General features: G+C 41.4%; 1 protein-coding gene across 2 annotated transcripts in view; it reads right to left on the bottom strand.

Moving 5' to 3' along the window:
- LOC128406134 (probable helicase senataxin) overlaps positions 1–18,511 on the bottom strand; it is a 177,508-nt gene that overhangs the window by 94,029 nt on the left and 64,968 nt on the right. Inside the window, exons 4-7 of one of the 2 annotated variants that reach the window (XM_053373158.1) lie at positions 17,041–17,150; positions 10,517–10,736; positions 9,547–9,666; positions 1,388–1,559 (exon numbers count right to left, since the gene is read on the bottom strand). In XM_053373158.1, the coding sequence (XP_053229133.1) occupies positions 1,388–1,559; positions 9,547–9,666; positions 10,517–10,736; positions 17,041–17,150 (622 nt within the window). Of the gene's footprint in view, positions 1–1,387; positions 1,560–9,546; positions 9,667–10,516; positions 10,737–16,219; positions 16,306–17,040; positions 17,151–18,511 lie in introns of those variants that run through there. The other variant, XM_053373157.1, reaches the window with a different exon arrangement.

Genomic DNA, 18,511 nt, shown 5'->3' with positions numbered 1-18,511 from the left:
CCTCTCCTTTAAATTTCAAGGAAGGAAACAAAGAATTAGGACCGTCGAAGAAAAAACAGGGTTCCTGGAAAAAAATGCCAAGGATCTGGGATTGGAAAGTGAGCAGACGCCAGGGGCAGGCGCAGGAGCTCCTGAATAGTTTAAGATGGTATTGAGAATATATTCATGGAATGTTAATGGTTTGAACTCACGACCAAAAAGGAACCAAGTATACCATGTGTTAGCAAAACAGAATTTGGACATAATTTGTTTGCAAGAAACTCATGTTACTAGATTACACAGAAAAGTCCTTCAGAATAAGAGACTTGGTCAAGAATTCATTTCATCTGACAAAGTGAAGAAAAGAGGAGTGGTCGTTTACGTGAAAGAAAAATGGAATCCCAAAATGATGTTCAAAGATGAGGGAAGATATATTGCAGTAGAAATCAATGCACAAGGCAAAAAATATTTGCTGTTGGGAATTTATGCACCAAATGATGGCAAAGCAGATTTTTTTAAGAACTTGGAAACAAGACTTCTGGACTATTTGGATTATCAATTGATTTTGATGGGGGACCTGAATGGAGTTGCATCAACGCTTATGGATAAAACACAGACACAGAAAGTAATGAATGCTGGCAGATTACCAAAGGTTTTTGTTGAAATGGTGGACAAATTTGACCTGTCAGACATATGGAGAGTGAGAAATCCAACTGAAAAAGACTTCACATTCTATTCAGATACAAATCTGGGTGCTTCTTGCCCCCATCTTTGGACAGTGTCCTTCTGGCCCCATTAAGACTTCCTCTAAGTCATTTCTAAAAAGATTAAACAACGGGGGGGGGGGCAGAATACAATCCTATCTGACCCCTCTTAACATTGTGGTTTTGTTAGAGAGTTGCCCCAGCAACCTACATGTTCCTATCACTATATAAGGCTTTTATAAGGTATAGGAGTCTCTTGTCCTCCATCACTGAATACAACTTTGACCATAATTTGGATCTAGGGATGGAGTCAAAGGCAGATTTTAGGTCCATAAAGGCCATATATAAATGGCCTTGAAGTGGTCCTAGTATATTTCTCTGCTAGGTGTGACAGCACAAGACAGTGGTCAGATGTTGAGTACTTCGTACGGAAAGCAGCCTTGGCTTCAGAGGTTATGTTATTATCCTCAAGAAATGTTGCCAATTTAAAGCAAAGGAAATGGGCATATAATTTCCCCATTATGGAAAGCAAACTAATTGGCCTATAGTTGCCAAGATCTATAGGTTGTCCTTTCTTGTAAACTGGGACCACAATTGTATACTTCCAGCTAACTGGGATTTTACCTGAGTTATTAACCTCTGTGAAAAGAGAATGTGCAAACTGCTGTATTTTAAAAATAATAATAAAAGGATAAAGGACCAACCTGATGCAACTTTGGCGAACAGTCTCTCTTGCTTTCTGATAGCTCGCATTGTTGACAATAGTTTGAAATGCCTGGATTGGATCAATGACCTGTCCCCATACTTTAGACCCAAGCTTATCCAGGATCACCATGAAACAGTGGAGCGCAGGCCAGAAAGGATTGATGCTTTCATCTAAAAAAACAGCAACAAACAAATCAAAACATGCTTAGATGGGAAATAGCACTTTGAAGACAATAAAAACATGTAAATTTAAAAACAGTAAAGAAAAACTTGTTGGGTACAAGAGAAAAAATGTAAAAATCCAGTATCAGGCAACACCTTTTATCCAGACCAACCAAAACTTCCAAAAAATAAGTGAACAAGTTCTTTGGAAGGCTCCATCAGGTTGAATTTCAAGCGAGGATCATTCCACGCCAAATCACAAATCACCTGATTTTAATATTTGACCGTGCTCTCACGACTCAAAACTTCAGTTTTCTTCAGTTTTTTTAATGTGTCATGGTACTGCCGGAGAATGCCAGGGAGGAGCAGGAACAGGCAGAGGGAGGTGGGCAGGAAGTGGCGATTGAGTGATCAGAGTGATCTGATCTCTGAGTGATCAGAGGTATTTATTGTGAAGAGCATTCACAAGCCATCACCACTATGAGATAACCTCAAAAAAAAATTTAAAGATTTTTTGGTCCAAAATTGGGCACAGGAGAATTTTTTGAAAATTTCAATTTTTGTGCAATTTAGGCTAATGCAATTTCTCTGTCAGTTTAGAAAAAACCTCCTGTTTCGCTTATTTTTCAACCGATTGGGCTTATTTTGGTATCAAAATAAAGCTAATTGTGGTCTCTTTCAAAATAAGGTATAAAAATGGTATTAGGTGCCACAGAAAAAGGTCACCAACCATTCAAAGTGAATTTTTGTCATTTTATTCCCGGTATGTTCAATAAGCCATAGCGTACAAACCACAACTAACACGTGTATCATACTTTTGTTGTAGAATGGGCTAACCATGTACTTATTATGCTGTAAAAATAAGGAGGGTGTTTTTTGTGGTTATAAAATAAATTGATTTTGAAGGGGTTTTTTTACAAAAAAATATATTACTTTTTTGGACAGGTTTAAGGTCTCTTTGAGCCTGAAATAACTCACACATTCGTGAGAATAGTTAAAATTGTACCCTCTGATGTTACAATGTCATCTGATGTATTAAAAAAAATAAGTTTTATTGATTATTTAATAAAAACAAAATATGTCTCAGAGCCCTTGTTCATTTTATTGTATAAAACACTTTTGCAATGTTATGGTCAAAGCTGTTTTGTTTCCCATACATGTAATATGGTCAATGATGCTGTTTTTTTAAAATAAATTTTATTGGATTTTACAATTTTATATTCAACCAAATAACACAATAACTCAGAGAAGCTATGAACTATGCCGAGCAGGGCACCCAAGATGAACAGGTCATAGTGGACAGGTTTGACCAAACGTGATCCACCTGGAGCAGGAACCGGCAAGCCACTCCAGTATCCCTGCCAAGAAAACTCCATGGACAAAGACAACAGGCATATAAAAGCTATGATGCTGGAAGATGAGCCCCTCAGGTCGGAAGGTGTCCAACATGCTACTGAGGAAGAGCGGAGGACAAGTACAAGTAGATTCAGAGCTGATGAAGCGGCTGGGCCAAAGCCGAAAGGACGCTCAGTTGCGGATATGCCTGGAAGCGAAAGGAAAGTCCAATGCTGTAAAGAAAAATATTGCATAGAAACCTGGAAGGTAAGAACCATGAACCTGGGTAAGTTGGATGTGGTCAAAAATGAGATGGCAAGAATAAATATTGACATCCTGGGCATCAGTGAACTAAAATGGACGGGAATGGGCGAATTCAGTTCGGATGACCATCATATCTACTACTGTGGGCAAGAATCCCGTAAAAGAAATGGAGTGGCCCTCATAGTCAACAAAAGAGTGGCAAAAGCTGTACTGGGATGCAATCTCAAAAATGATAGAATGATCTCGATACGAATCCAAGGCAGACCTTTTAACATCACAGTAATCCAAGTTTATGCACCAACTACTGGTGCTGAAGAAACTGAAATTGAGCAATTCTATGAAGACTTACAACACCTTATAGAAGTGACACCAAAGAAGGATGTTCTTCTCATTATAGGGGATTGGAATGCTAAAGTAGGGAATCAAGAGATAAAAGGAACAACTGGCAAGTTTGGCCTTGGAGATCAAAACGAAGCAGGGCAAAGGCTAATAGAGTTCTGTCAAGAGAACAAGCTGGTCATCACAAACACGCTTTTCCAACAACACAAGAGACGACTCTACACATGGACATCACCAGATGGGCAGCATCGAAATCAGATTGATTATATTCTCTGCAGCCAAAGATGGAGAAGCTCTATACAGTCAGCAAAAACAACAACAAAAAGACTCACTCATTCCTGTGATTCAATGCAAGACTGTTAAGTAAGTAAACACTATATTTTAAGTTTACTTTATAAGATTATAAGTTGTTCCCCTATTCTTTTTTTAAGAGGGAAACCAAAGGGAAGACAGTTTATAAGCTGGAATTGCTCAGAAGAGATAAGGTTTTGCAGCCTAGTTCCAAAGCTTCTACATTTTGCTGCCAAATACGGGGTTTTAATACTCTGCTTAACCCCCACACAGGAGATTGGATGGATAAATTGTAATAAATATAATACATATAATGGGGTGGAGAACTGACTTGATGCTGAATTCATGGGCAACTTGTAACCCCTGCAAGTCTTCCATGCTGCCTACTGCAGGTGATCAAGCTGTTGCCTGACTGCAAAAATTTGCTGCCTGTGGAGGAGAAGTGTCCGGGTGTGTAGAGCAGGAGTATTAACCATGTATTACCGGATGATGTTTTACAGCGCCAACTTTCTGCTTTTTTCCCATTTGTCTTATGCTTTTACAGTGATTGTTTTGCCGCAATGCCACTCTTAAGTGGTTTTCAACTTTACTTTTCATGTTAGCCGTTTTCATTCCAGAACAATGCCCGTCTTGTTTTGGAAATTGGGGAGAACTGAACTTTGGTTTAATTAATTTTGAAAAGGTGAAGGCTGCCAAAACACATCCAACTTTTGACTTGATAGGATTTCTAATCACCAGCAAATTTCTGCCAAACAGTATCCATATTTATTTCACACAGCGGTTTAGCAAACTGCTCTGTGAGGGGGATAAGGGAGGGAGGGGTGAAGGGAGGTGTGGTGGTCAGGTGTATGGGAAAGGCAAAGGGGTGGTAGCCATGTGTGTGTGTGTGTGTGTGTGTGTGTGTGTGTACACATACACACATGGATTCTAGAAGATGCCACAGAATTTTCCATAATGGACCATACACTATTTAACAGGACATGAAGGGTGAATCTGGCGCCAGGTCAATGGGGAAAGTTGAAGGTAGAAAGCTTGAAAAGAACTCACTTGAGATTCAGAGCTGTACCGTATTGGCCCGAATATAAGCCGCACCCGCAAATAAGCTGCACCTTTAAAATTGAAGGGTGGGGGGAGAGAAAAAAAGACAATACCCGGGCTGCTTCCTGGGGGGGGGGGGAGCCACGCTGCTTTGTTGACGATGTAAAGTCGTGAATATAAGCCACACTTTAACTTTTCACTGTCAGAATTTGGGTGGAGGGTGGTGCAAGGCACTTGTATTTTAGTGAGCTGCATCGAGTCATGATTATGAGTCATGGAGGTGGGGAGAGTGTTTGTATGAATTTAACAGTGCTTAGTTTATCTTTTGATTGCGATATTTTTATTGTTAATAGTGTTTTTTATTATAAATGCTGCATTGATTTGTTAAGCATATAATATGACTTTTGCTTTAATTGTGATGTTTCACTGACAATTTGTTAATTATTCTGTATGATTTATCCTGTTCTTTTATGTTCTATCATGTTGTTATTATTTATTGTTTGTAAGCCGCTTTGGGATTCATTTGAGTGAAAAGCAGGATAGAAATATAATCAATCAATCAATTTTAACACTCTCCTTAACCGGATGTTGCTATATGTCTTGCCTTTGCTTGGCTGGCTTCCTTATCTCTGTGTTTTAATATGTAACGGCCTCCTCCCACAGAGCTGGCAAACTGACAAAGTAAACAGATAATAGGAAATTTTTCACTGTTATGACTGCATTTGAATGGTTATGGTGCTCCCAAGTGGTGAATGCAATACAACAGCACTGCTTAACAAACAGTAAGAAATGAAGAAAGTCTGAAAACCTAATGATTTTAAGAATTAACTGTGCTGACAGAAGATTTTAAGCAGAAGTAAATATATATGAGGCAATGTTATAATGGGGGGGGTTAATGTTGCTGAACTGGATGCTTTTCTCATGGAGCAGCTACAACAAATGTACTATGGATAAATGAATGTGAGTTGCAGAAATTAATTCATAGAATAGCAATCTGAAGAAGGTGCAACCAAATTGATTTCTGCTCCTTGGGGCTTATCCACACTTACCTTGACAACCAAGAAGGAATAACCAATTCTTTTTTAGGATACTTTTGAAATTTATATAAGGCAGGAATAGCGGAAGAACAGGACATAATAAAGTATTTCCAAGGGAAAGAAATTCCCAAAATACCAGAAGAGAAGATTGACCAACTAAATTCGCCAATTACCATGATGGAGATACACCAGATTATTTCGCTTTCAAAGTTGGGCAAATCACCTGATCCAGAGGGGCTACCAGCAATCCATTATAAGAAATCGGAAGAGACATCAGCCATACCAATGAAATCACTTATGAACAAAATAATCTAAGATGGTAAAATCCCAGATTCATGGCAAGAAGCGAACATAATTCTAATCCATAAACAAGGATCGCCTTGTGAATCTGTTACCAATTATCGGCCTATCTCACTTTTAAATGACAATTACAAACTGGAAGCAGGAATTCTGGCCAACAGACTGAAATCGGTACTAAAGGATGTAATTAATCAAGATCAGGCCGGATTCCTCCCAGACCATCACATGAAAACTAACGTGAGAGTAGTGATAGATTTAATTGAGTATTTAGACCTAAAGCCGAATAAGAAAGCTGCTTTCATGTTAGTGGATGCCAAGAAGGCTTTCGATAATTTATCATGGAAATTTTTAAAGAAAGCTATTGACCTAGCTATAATGGGAGAACAATTTACCAAAGGCATAAAAGCTATTTATGAAAAACAAAAAGCCAACCTAATAATCAATAATGCAGAAACAGAATATATATCAATAGAAAAAGGCACAAGACCGGGCTGCCCACTCTCCATAGCTGTCAACATTTTCCTTTTTTTAAGGGAAATTCCCTTATTCCGAATAGGATTCCTTGCAAGAAAAGGGAAAAGTTGACAGCTATGCCACTCTCTCCTTTATTATTCATATTGACTTTGGAAATACTAAACTCGGTATTGAGGAATGAAGAAGAAATTAAAGGAATTACCCTGGGCCAAAAGGCTTTCAAAGTGAAAGCCTTTGCAGATGATTTAATCATTACAGTAGAAGACCCAGAATCGAGTATACCTAAAGCGTTGGAAAAAATATCAGCATTTGGTGAGGTTTCTGGATTGTACTGGATTTAAACTCAACAGATCAAAAACAAAACTAATGATTAAAAATTTAAGGGGTTAGGAGAAAAAGGAGCTACAGGATAAAACGGGTTTGATGATAGTGAAAGAAGCAAAATATCTCAGAATTGAAATAACAATGTAAAATATTAACCTTTTTTGATGATAATTATAATAAATTTGGGAAAGAATTTTTTTAAAAATTGGAAATTTGGACCAGACTAAAACTTTCATTTTGGGGGGAAATCTTGGTAATAAAAATGAATGTGCTCCCCAAAATGATCTTCCTTTTTTCAAATGATCCCGATTATAAGAAGAAGAAGAAGAGTTTGGATTTGATATCCCGCCTTTCACTCCCTTTAAGGAGTCTCAAAGCGGCTAACATTCTCCTTTCCCTTCCTCCCCCACAACAAACACTCTGTGAGGTGAGTGGGGCTGAGAGACTTCAAAGAAGTGTGACTGGCCCAAGGTCACCCAGCAGCTGCATATGGAGGAGCGGAGACGCGAACCCGGTTCCCCAGATTACGAGACTACCGCTCTTAACCACTACACCACATTGGCTCTCAATATAGGGAAAATTGAATGTTTAGATAGGTGGAGAAAAGATTTGACAATGTTTATCTGGCTGAGTAAGAAATCCCGTATAAATAACAAATTACTGATGGGTAAGAAAGAGAGAGGGGGCTTTGCACTTCTAAATTTAAGAAAGTATTACGAGGCAGCGTTCCTGACGTGGATTAAGGATTGGATCTTGTTAGAGAAGACAGATTTACTGGACTTGGAGAGTTACAACAACAGATATGGGTGGCTTCTTCTTTTTCTTCTTTGGCGATCACTCGTAGCAGAGTAAGATTGTCTTCCATAGACACGGTTTTAACAATGAGTCCGTAAGTGACTGTGGAGGCCAATTCTGGACCCACACGTCCTTCCACAGTGGGGACATTGATTTCCGGGCAGGAGTTGATCACAGTGTGGATTTGCCAAGCGTGCCTTCCTCTTAGCACGTTTCTCCCTTGCATCCTGAGTTTGAGTGTCTTCAAAGCCCAGGACACCTTTGGTAAAGGCTGTTCTCCAACTGGAGCGCTCACAGGCCAGTATTTCCCAGTTGACAGTGTGCATGCCTACCTTGGCTACAATAAAGTCAAAGTCCACAGTGGGTTTACTAATCATATAGTTAGGAATGCCCTCTATAAGGTGTGGACTGATACCAACCATTACTTGAACCTCAAACGCCATGGCGGCTGTCCCCATTAGAGGCCTTCGCAGTTAAAAATATAAATATGAATAGCAATTGGGGAACTTACAGCCAACTACTAAAAGAAGATCAAGGGCAAATGAAATTGAAATCATTTGAAGAGATAAGGCATTATCTCACCGATTGGCTACAATACCACCAGTTAAATAATGTATTTAATTCAGATAAAAAAATAGGTTTCGGAAAAGAAGAATCCAAATTACAAATTATATTATTAAAGAACAATAAGAAATTATTATCTAAAATTTAAGATCTATTACTTGAATGGGACCTGAAAGATGAGCAAGTAAAAGATGTTATGGTAAAATGGGCTCAGGACATCAGCCACACAATGCAGATGGAGCAGTGGGAAAAACTTTGGAGACCAGACATCAGATTTACCGCCTGTTACACCATTATGGAAAATCTGGTAAAAATGTTGTATAGGTGGTATATGACACCCTCTAAATTAGTCAAGGTATATAAACTAAAATCCAACCTGGGTTGGAAATGTAATAAAATTGAGGGGACAATGTTCCATGTATGGTGGGGATGTGAGAAAGTTAAGAACTTCTGGGGATGTATCCATGAAGAATTAAAGAAAAAAAAGTTTGAAATTTCTAGAGAGAAGAAACTGGAGGCGTTCCTATTGGGTATTTTAGGAAATGACATCCCACAGGATAAGAAAAGGATGTTTTTATATGCCACAGTCACAGCCAGATTGCTACCTGCTAGAAATTGGAAAGGAGACATCATTCCCACTAAAGAAGACTGGATAATTAAATTATGTGAATTTATAAGATTGGCCAAATTAACGGCAGCCATAAGAAATCAGTCCAACCAAATTCTAAGGAAGGAATGGCAATGTTTTGAGGACTATATGAAAAAACACTGCTCTAAGAATAATATATTGCTATGCGTAGAATAAGTATGTAAAGATGAATCAAACTAAGGTAAAATTAATAATGGATATATATTGGACAATACAAGACACAATGTTAAACTATTTATAGTATAAAGGATGTCAAGTTGTGGTGGAGGGAAGCTACACAGGTGAAAGTTTTAGTATTTCTTTATTTTTGTGTATATGGGTTTTGTTTTATTTTTTTCCAAAGTATGATATGCAAAATGGAATAATGATTTTTCTTTTACTTTTTCATTTTGAATAAATAAAAAAGTTTTTTTAAAAAAGAAACTAGCTGTCAGCCATCATATACTATACCATAACATTTCCACATTAAGTAAGTTACTTGGCGTACAAGTTCTGTGAAAGGAATGATTTTACCTTAAGAGAGTGGACACTCAGACTGTTTTTAATTTGCTTGTATCACTGCCCCCAATGATTATTAGTTACTTACCCTCCGTTGGTTTCTTCATGGCCTTCATTATGCACGGCATGAAGTCAATCTGCTTGTCTGGGCCAAACAACAACAAATCCATGGCTTGTTCTTCCAGCACCATCAACAACATACAGATACCTACAACAATGAAAATGAGAAAGTTCAGAAGCTATCACTGGGTGTTGGCTTAACTCCCGATCTTAATCCACAACCAAAACAAAACCTACTTTTGTAATTGCACCTGCTAGCATGCCACTCAAACTTCTAATCTCTGGAGCCCTCTAGAGCTTGGGAATACAACTCCCATCATCCCTGGCAGCAGACCATATTGACTGATGGGAGTTGGGAGTCCAACAACATCTGGAGGGCATCATGTTAGCTTCCCCTGTTTTTCATTACACATTTCTTTGAACAGGTTGCAGAAACATAGTTGAGATGGTGTGATTTTTAAAAATGATATATGCAACAGTTAAATGCCACACAAAAAATGTGTGATACAGGTAAAGGAAGGAAAGTTTTCATTCTACAAGGAACAGGAGAAAAGGAGCCTCAGGGCGCAAGCCTGCAGCCCTCTAAATTCTATTAGACTACAATTCCCATCAGCCCCAACTGGCAAGCTAATAGTCCAAGATTATGAGAAACATATTCCAGCAACATCTAAGACCACAGGTTAGTAAGCTTTTAGCTATATGGACCAATGGTCAAATTCAGTGTAAGGTAGCTTTCCGTGTGTGTGTGTGTGTGCGTGCGTGCACGCACTGGAGGGGAAGACACACAGACTGAGTGTGGGGTGGTTGTACCCATGCTCACCCCATGCCCATTTGGGGGGCACACACAGTGCTGGCATGAAGCCCTCAGAGGTTTTGTTATGAGCCAACGTTGCCCATGCGCCAAAAGACAAAAAGGTTTAGCCATCTCTGCTGTACTACAATGCTACCGCTCTCTATAGAATGGTTCATGCCTAACATCTCAGCTTGCTTCTACTCACCTAGCCAGTAGTTTTTGTAACTGGTGGTATCATACAGATGGCGAGGCAACAAGATAAGATTCCCCTTCTCGACTATTGCAAGGTTATAAGTATCAGAGTTTTCAAAGTGGTCCAGCTCTATGACTCTGAACAAGCACGTCAACACTTCCTGGATGTTGTAATAGTCGTCCCTGTCCACCTTCCCCAGGCTCCTGGCTTTCAGGATGGCCCACTGGCGAATCTGTGGGTTTGGAGGGACACTAGGAATTACTACAGTAAGGAATCACAACAGTAATTGTTAAGACAAATTGGGGCAGGAAGCAAGTTGGCATGAAAAGCAACTATTATAAAGCATAAGATAAAGGTTCAAATTCCAAACCAGACAGCCTAGATATCTATTTCTGGTAATGCTTATTTGAAGGTTGTGAACTTCCTAGCCTCCTCACTTCCCAACCACCCTAGACACTGAGGGACAAGAGACCACCTTTTAACAACAACCTTTTAAAAAAAAGATTCTGGGCAGAATTACTAAAAATAGAACTGTGTTAATAACAATGTAGAACAGTTTGGATGTTACTTTGGGTTGTATCCTGTGTCAGTCCTATGCAGAGCAGGCCCACTGAAATTGATGGGCGCTGTCAAGGATGCGTATGGTTGCTCACGAGTAAACAGCCAGGACTCCGACCTGCCTTTTTATAGGTTTTATTTGGTGCAAACTATGTACAGTGCAGAAGTCCAAAGTTCATGTCTGCCTCAGTCAGTAGCAGATTCCAAGAGTGGGTTCTCCCCCCCCCCATAAGAACCTGGACACCCCCAATCTCCTCCTCTTGTCCTTATGTTTGATTCCCTTGTGAAAACTAGGCGACGGAAGCTGCATGTCTGTTTCCCTATCGTTCCTGCCTCCCTCCCCCCTTTTGATGGCAGTCCCCTGACAGGCACGATCAACTTAGGTTTGTTAACTTCAATGGGTGTACTCTTAAGTATAAGTTAGTTCTCAATCAATCTCCTTTATTGGCATAGTAAGAGTATGTCGTATACATGGATTGGAAAACAACACAGGTAACAAAACATAGTAGGAGGCACTTTAGGATAAAACTGTCCAGACGTTGTGAGATACAAAGGTGGCTCTTAGGACCTATGGTGACGTAATTTCATGGCGTCACTCCAAAATCTTGCCGCATTCTCCAAGTCATTCCTACAGTTATTCAACAGATAGGTCACCCTGGAAGATCCCCTCCTTCAATAAGGGGGCCAAATACTAATCATTTATTTTTGCATAAACTGGGCAATGAAATAAAACGTGTGTGATAGATACAGCCTGTTTTGTGCCACAAGGGCAGTACCTTTCAGAATAAGGGATTTTCAAGAATCTAACATCTTACTAGATGGCAAGATGTGAAATCTTGAGAGGGAAATAGCTCTGCTTAGGTGGGGAGCATAAAGGCAATGTAAATATGGAGGGCCCTGGCCAAATGAGGGTAGAATTCCCAACCCCAATGGGGAACAGGTTTTATTGGCTGTACTGCTAAGGGCTTGGAATTCAATCTCTAGGATTCTGCACTTGATTGTCTGGAATGCTTCCAATTATGGGAGCATAAGCAGCGACTCGAGTGATAGGCCACAGGTTCTGATTCTGCTTTCAATGCGAGCCAACCATTTGGAGTGGTGGGATTCCACCAGCATATGGAAAGTTAAAGAAGATGGGTCAGACTTCTTTATATGCAAACTCGGCCAAGAGGAGCAAGGCCACCCAGTCATCCTGCTGGTAACTGCCGTAACAACACAGGTACTGCTGCAGTGTGTTGTTGGTTCTCTCTGCCTCTCTGTTGGTCTCCGGATGATGAGCTGAAGAGAGGCACAGTTCCATGTCCAGAAGTTGCATGACCTTCTTACAGAACTGGGAGGTGAACTGGGTTCCTCTTTCAGACACAATTCGCTGTGGCAGACTGTGCAGCTTGAAGACATGATCTACGAAGAACTGGGCTGTCTCTTAGGCTGTTGGAAGCCCCTTGCAAGATACAAAATGTGCCATCTTGGTAAACAGGTCCACCACCACCCAGATCACAGTCTGCTGTCACGAGGACAGCAGTTCAGTAATGAAGTCCATGGCTATGGTCTCCCAGGGCCCCTGCGATGTAGGCAGGGGTTGCAGTAGCCCCATCAGGGCTTCTTGTGGCCACTTGGCACGCTGACAGGTTTTGCAGGCGTGAACCTACTCCTTGACGTCCTCAGGCACCCACGGCCACCAAAACTGCCGCATCTGAGATTGTCAGCTTGCATCAAGGTGCAAGCGGCAGGACACTGGGTCCCAGAGCACGACACGGCTGGCACTCTCCGATGTCATTCTCATAGCCGGAAATATCTGTTCGATAAAATGATTGGAATTGGACAATAAACAGACATAGCCTGCACCGAAGAAGACTAAAGAAAAATCTGCAGAACTGTACAGTTCCTGGTGTTTAAGAGATTCTTCAAAGAGATTCTCATCATGGCGTGTGGATTACGGAGGTGTTTGGTGTGTCTTTTTTCTCTTCTTAACATCTACAGTTGGTTTTCAATGCCAAGCCTCATTAAGAAACTTTAAAAAAAAAAAAGTACAGATGGACTTCTATTTATAATTAAGTATTCAATTGCACAGCTTTACTTAGACTTGAAAGACTTGATAAAGATGAAAGAAGAAACAAGACAGCGCTTGTTAATATGACGCAGAACGGAAAAATGAGAATTCCCCCCTTTTTGAGAGAAGCGGGAGATACTTGCTGGCTGGCTTTGTAATGACTGGAGATAACAATTTGGGACTACATATAGTGCAGCTGTTTGCAGAAGTTTTTCATTATGAGCGAGAGAGAAGGCTGATGGATGTCTAGCAGCCCCCCTTCTAGGGCCCGGAGGGGGGGATTGTGTGGTCTCTGAGAGGCTGATCAATCGCCAAATGACTTATATCTGTGGAATACAGCTCATTTACATTGCATTATTGCAAACAGTATGCTTAACAATTTACAGTAATAACATAACAATGTGGAAACTACTATGTTATTAAATCTCAAACGAAAAGCTTGGACAACAGCCCGGATTGGAAGATTGGAACGGAGTCAGGGAAAGCTGTGCTAGCAAATAGACAGTTGAAAAAATATATGTTGTTGTTGCTTAGTCGTTTAGTCATGTCCGACTCTTCGTGACCCCATGGACCAGAGCACGCCAGGCACTCCTGTCTTCCACTGCCTCCCGCAGTTTGGTCAAACTCATGTTAGTAGCTTCAAGAACACTGTCCAACCATCTCGTCCTCTGTCGTCCCCTTCTCCTTGTGCCTCCATCTTTCCCAACATCAGGGTCTTTTCCATTGAGTCTTCTCTTCTCATGAGGTGGCCAAAGTATTGGAGCCTCAGCTTCACGATCTGTCCTTCCAGTGAGCACTCAGAGCTAATTTCCTTAAGAATGGATGCGTTTGATCTTCTTGCAGTCCATGGGACTCTCAAGAGTCTCCTCCAGCACCATAATTCAAAAGCATCAATTCTTCGGCGATCAGCCTTCTTTATGGTCCAGCTCTCGCTTCCATACATCACTACTGGGAAAACCATGGCTTTAACTATACGGACCTTTGTTGGCAAGGTGATGTCTCTGCTTTTGAAGATGCTGTCTAGGTTTGCCATCGCCTTTCTCCCAAGGAGCAGGCGTCTTTTAATTTCGTGACTGCTGTCACCATCTGCAGTGATCATGGAGCCCAAGAAAGTAAAATCTCTCACTGCCTCCATTTCTTCCCCTTCTATTTGCCAGGAGGTGATGGGCCCAGTGGCCCAGGGAGACAATATACAGCCTTGTCGTACTCCTTTCCCAATTTTGAACCAATCAGTTGTTCCATATCCAGTTCTAACTGTAGCTTCTTGTCCCACATAGAGATTTCTCAGGAGACAGATGAGGTGATCAGGCACTCCCATTTCTTTAAGAACTTGCCATAGTTTGCTGTGGTCGACACAGTCAAAGGCTTTTGCATAGTCAATGAAGCAGAAGTAGATGTCTTTCTGGAACTCTCTAGCTTTCTCCATTATCCAGCGCATGTTTGCAATTTGGTCTCTGGTTCCTCTGCCCCTTCGAAATCCAGCTTGCACTTCTGGGAGTTCTCGGTCCACATACTGCTTAAGCCTGCCTTGTAGAAATTTAAGCATAACCTTGCTAGCGTGTGAAATGAGTGCAATTGTGCGGTAGTTGGAGCATTCTTTGGCACTGCCCTTCTTTGGGATTGGGATGTAGACTGATCTTCTCCAATCTTCTGGCCACTGCTGAGTTTTCCAAATTTGCTGGCATATTGAGTGTAGCACCTTAACAGCATCATCTTTTAAAATTTTAAATAGTTCAACTGGAATACCATCACTTCCACTGGCCTTGTTATTTGCAGTGCTTTCTAAGGCCCATTTGACTTCACTCTCCAGGATGTCTGGCTCAAGGTCAGCAACCACACTACCTGGGGTGTACGAGACATCCATATCTTTCTGGTATAATTCCTCTGTGTATTCTTGCCACCTCTTCTTGATGTCTTCTGCTTCTGTTAGGTCCTTTCCATTTTTGTCCTTTATTATGGTAATCTTTGTACGAAATGTTCCTTTCATATCTCCAATTTTCTTGAACAGATCTCTGGTTCTTCCCATTCTGTTGTTTTCCTCTATTTCTTTGCATTGCTCGTTTAAGAAGGCCTTCTTGTCTCTCCTTGCTATTTTTTGGAAATCTGCATTCAATTTCCTGTATCTTTCACTATCTCCCTCGCATTTTGCTTGCCTTCTCTCCCCCGCTATTTGTAAGGCCTCGTTGGACAGCCACTTTGCTTTCTTGCATTTCCTTTTCATTGGGATGGTTTTCGTTGCTGCCTCCTGTATAATGTTACGAGCCTCCATCCATAGTTCTTCAGGCACTCTGTCCACCAAATCTAAATCCTTAAACCTGTTCACTTCCACTGTGTATTCATAAGGGATTTGACTTAGATTGTATCTTACCGGCCCAGTGGTTTTTCCTACTTTCTTCAGTTTAAGCTTGAATTTTGCTATAAGAAGCTGATGATCTGAGCCACAGTCAGCTCCAGGTCTTGTTTTTGCTGACTGTATAGAGCTTCTCCATCTTTGGCTGCAGAGAATATAATCAATCTGATTTCGATGCTGCCCATCTGGTGATGTCCATGTGTAGAGTCGTCTCTTGTGTTGTTGGAAAAGTGTGTTTGTGATGACCAGCTTGTTCTCTTGACAGAACTCTATTAGCCTTTGCCCTGCTTCGTTTTGAACTCCAAGGCCAAACTTGCCAGTTGTTCCTTTTATCTTGATTCCCTACTTTAGCATTCCAATCCCCTATAATGAGAAGAACATCCTTCTTTGGTGTCACTTCTATAAGGTGTTGTAAGTCTTCATAGAATTGCTCAATTTCAGTTTCTTCAGCACCAGTAGTTGGTGCATAAACTTGGATTACTGTGATGTTAAAAGGTCTGCCTTGGATTCGTATCGAGATCATTCTATCATTTTTGAGATTGCATCCCAGTACAGCTTTTGCCACTCTTTTGTTGACTATGAGGGCCACTCCATTTCTTTTACGGGATTCTTGCCCACAGTAGTAGATATGATGGTCATCCGAACTGAATTCGCCCATTCCCCTCCATTTTAGTTCACTGATGCCCAGGATGTCAATATTTATTCTTGCCATCTCATTTTTGACCACCTCCAACTTACCCAGGTTCATGGTTCTTACCTTCCAGGTTCCTATGCAATATTTTTCTTTACAGCATTGGACTTTCCTTTCGCTTCCAGGCATATCCGCAACTGAGCGTCCTTTCGGCTTTGGCCCAGTATACCTCAAGGAGTGTCTCCACCCCCATCTTTCAGCTCCGAGGGCCTTCTGGCGGTTCCCTCCTTGCGAGAAGTGAGGTTACAGGGAACCAGGCAGAGGGCCTTCTCAGTGGTGGTGCCCACCCTGTGGAATGCCCTCCCATCAAATGTCAAGGAAATAAACAACTATCTGACTTTTAGAAGACATCTGAAGGCACCCCTGTTTAGGGAAGTTTTTAATGTTTGATGTTTTATCGTGTTTTCAATATTCTGTTGGGACCCGTCCCGAGTGGCTGGGGAAACCCAGCCAGATGGGGGGGGTATAAATAATAATAAATAATAATAATAATAATAATAATAATAATAGTAATAATAATAAACTGTTGTTGTTATAACCTCTTCTCAGAGTGTCCAGCCAGATGCCCCAGTGGGAAACCCACAAGCAGGACCCAAGCACAAGACCATCCACGTTCCTGTGGTTTCCAGCAACTGGCAATCAGAAGCATTATTGCTTCAGACTATGAAGGCACACATGTTGAAAACCTCTGATTTAGGTTACTAGCCTAGTCCCCCATGTCCACTGACCACATGCCACTGTGTGGGAGCAAGTTCCATAGTTTAACTGTGCACTGTGTCAAGGAGGATCTATTTCATCTGTCATCTGTTTAGGACAGCTTAATCCTACGTAGCAAAACTGAAAAGGAAGAAAAGAATAACCGGAAAAAGGAAATTAAAGCAGCTCACCACTTCATTAGGATGTACCATGAGCAGATAGATCCCAGGGTGTTTCCCAGCCACCTGGTAGGAGCAGTTGATTTCCTCCATTTTACAAAGAGCCTCCACACACAGCTCACCTAACAATTTAAAAAAGAGAACGCCAAATGTTAGGGCTGTTGGAACCACCATAATATGAAGGCAAATGATCCCTGCATAAGATGAAAGTCATCCTCAAAGAATCATAGAACAGGAACAGTCACTATGCAGATGGTTTTATCCTATAAAGCGTCTTAAGGGAGATACCTGACTCGCCTTTTCATGAAGTTCAGAAAGGAGTGTGTTTAGCTTAGCTTTGTTTTGTTTGCAAAATGAATCACATGGTCAGGCATTTGGGGAAGGGGGCTTTCTTTGTTTTGATCCACTACCTTTTTATTATTAGTGTTTTGTCCCAAAAGCAGCAGCTCTGGTCTGTGTGAATACAAGTGATCACTGATGTCTTCTGTTAATCCTGGTGTCCTCTATTAATCCTGCCAATTAATTGTTTTTGAAAGATGCTTCCCCCCGCCCTTCTCACACACAGAACTAAATGCATATTTTATGATGGCACATGTCGCCTACAATTGTTAGAACTGGTTGTGGGGTTTTAAAAAAGTCATCATTTTTTTCAGCACTTCTTATACCCCTGTATTGCAGACCAACCTTGCTACCCCTTAGATTACAAATGGAGGAAGAGGAAGCAGAGACTGGCAGAATCGCTAGAACTGAGTTACTTTCCTCTAGACAAATGGTGAAACTCCAAATGGTGACCTGCTTAGGGAAGCTATTCCTGTCTGTTTAAATAGGCAGGACTTGGTTTGCCCAATACAGTGGTACCTCGGGTTACAGAAGCTTCAGGTTACAGACGCTTCAGGTTACAGACTCCGCTAACCCAGAAATAGTACCCAGCTCTACTGATACCGAGCTCTACCTCTCTTTTAAATCAGAACCAGTGAAGGCGGTGAAGGTCCTGTGTGAGTGCCTGGAGGCGGTTGGAGGATGGATGGCGGCTAACAGATTGAGGTTGAATCCTGACAAGACAGAAGTACTGTTTGGGGGGGCGGGCGGGTGTGGGGGACTCCCTGGTCCTGAATGGGGTAACTGTGCCCCTGAAGGACCAGGGGCGCAGCCTGGGAGTCATTTTGGACTCACAGCTGTCCATGGAGGCGCAGGTTAATTCTGTGTCCAGGGCGGCTGTCTACCAGCTCCACCTGGTACGCAGGCTGAGACCCTCCCTGCCCGCAGACTGTCTCGCGAGAGTGGTGCATACTCTAGTTATCTCCCGCTTGGACTACTGCAATGCGCTCTACGTGGGGCTACCTTTGAAGGTGACCCGGAAACTGCAATTAATCCAGAATGCAGCAGCTAGACTGGTGACTGGGAGTGGCCGCCAGGACCACATAACACCGGTCCTGAGAGATCTGCATTGGCTCCCAGTACGTTTCCGAGCACAATTCAAAGA

This window comes from Podarcis raffonei, chromosome W (genome assembly GCF_027172205.1).
Source record: "Podarcis raffonei isolate rPodRaf1 chromosome W, rPodRaf1.pri, whole genome shotgun sequence".
NCBI lineage: Eukaryota > Metazoa > Chordata > Lepidosauria > Squamata > Lacertidae > Podarcis > Podarcis raffonei.
The sequence above is the reverse complement of the archived record's forward strand: the minus strand, read 5'-3'. Positions and strand labels throughout refer to the sequence as shown.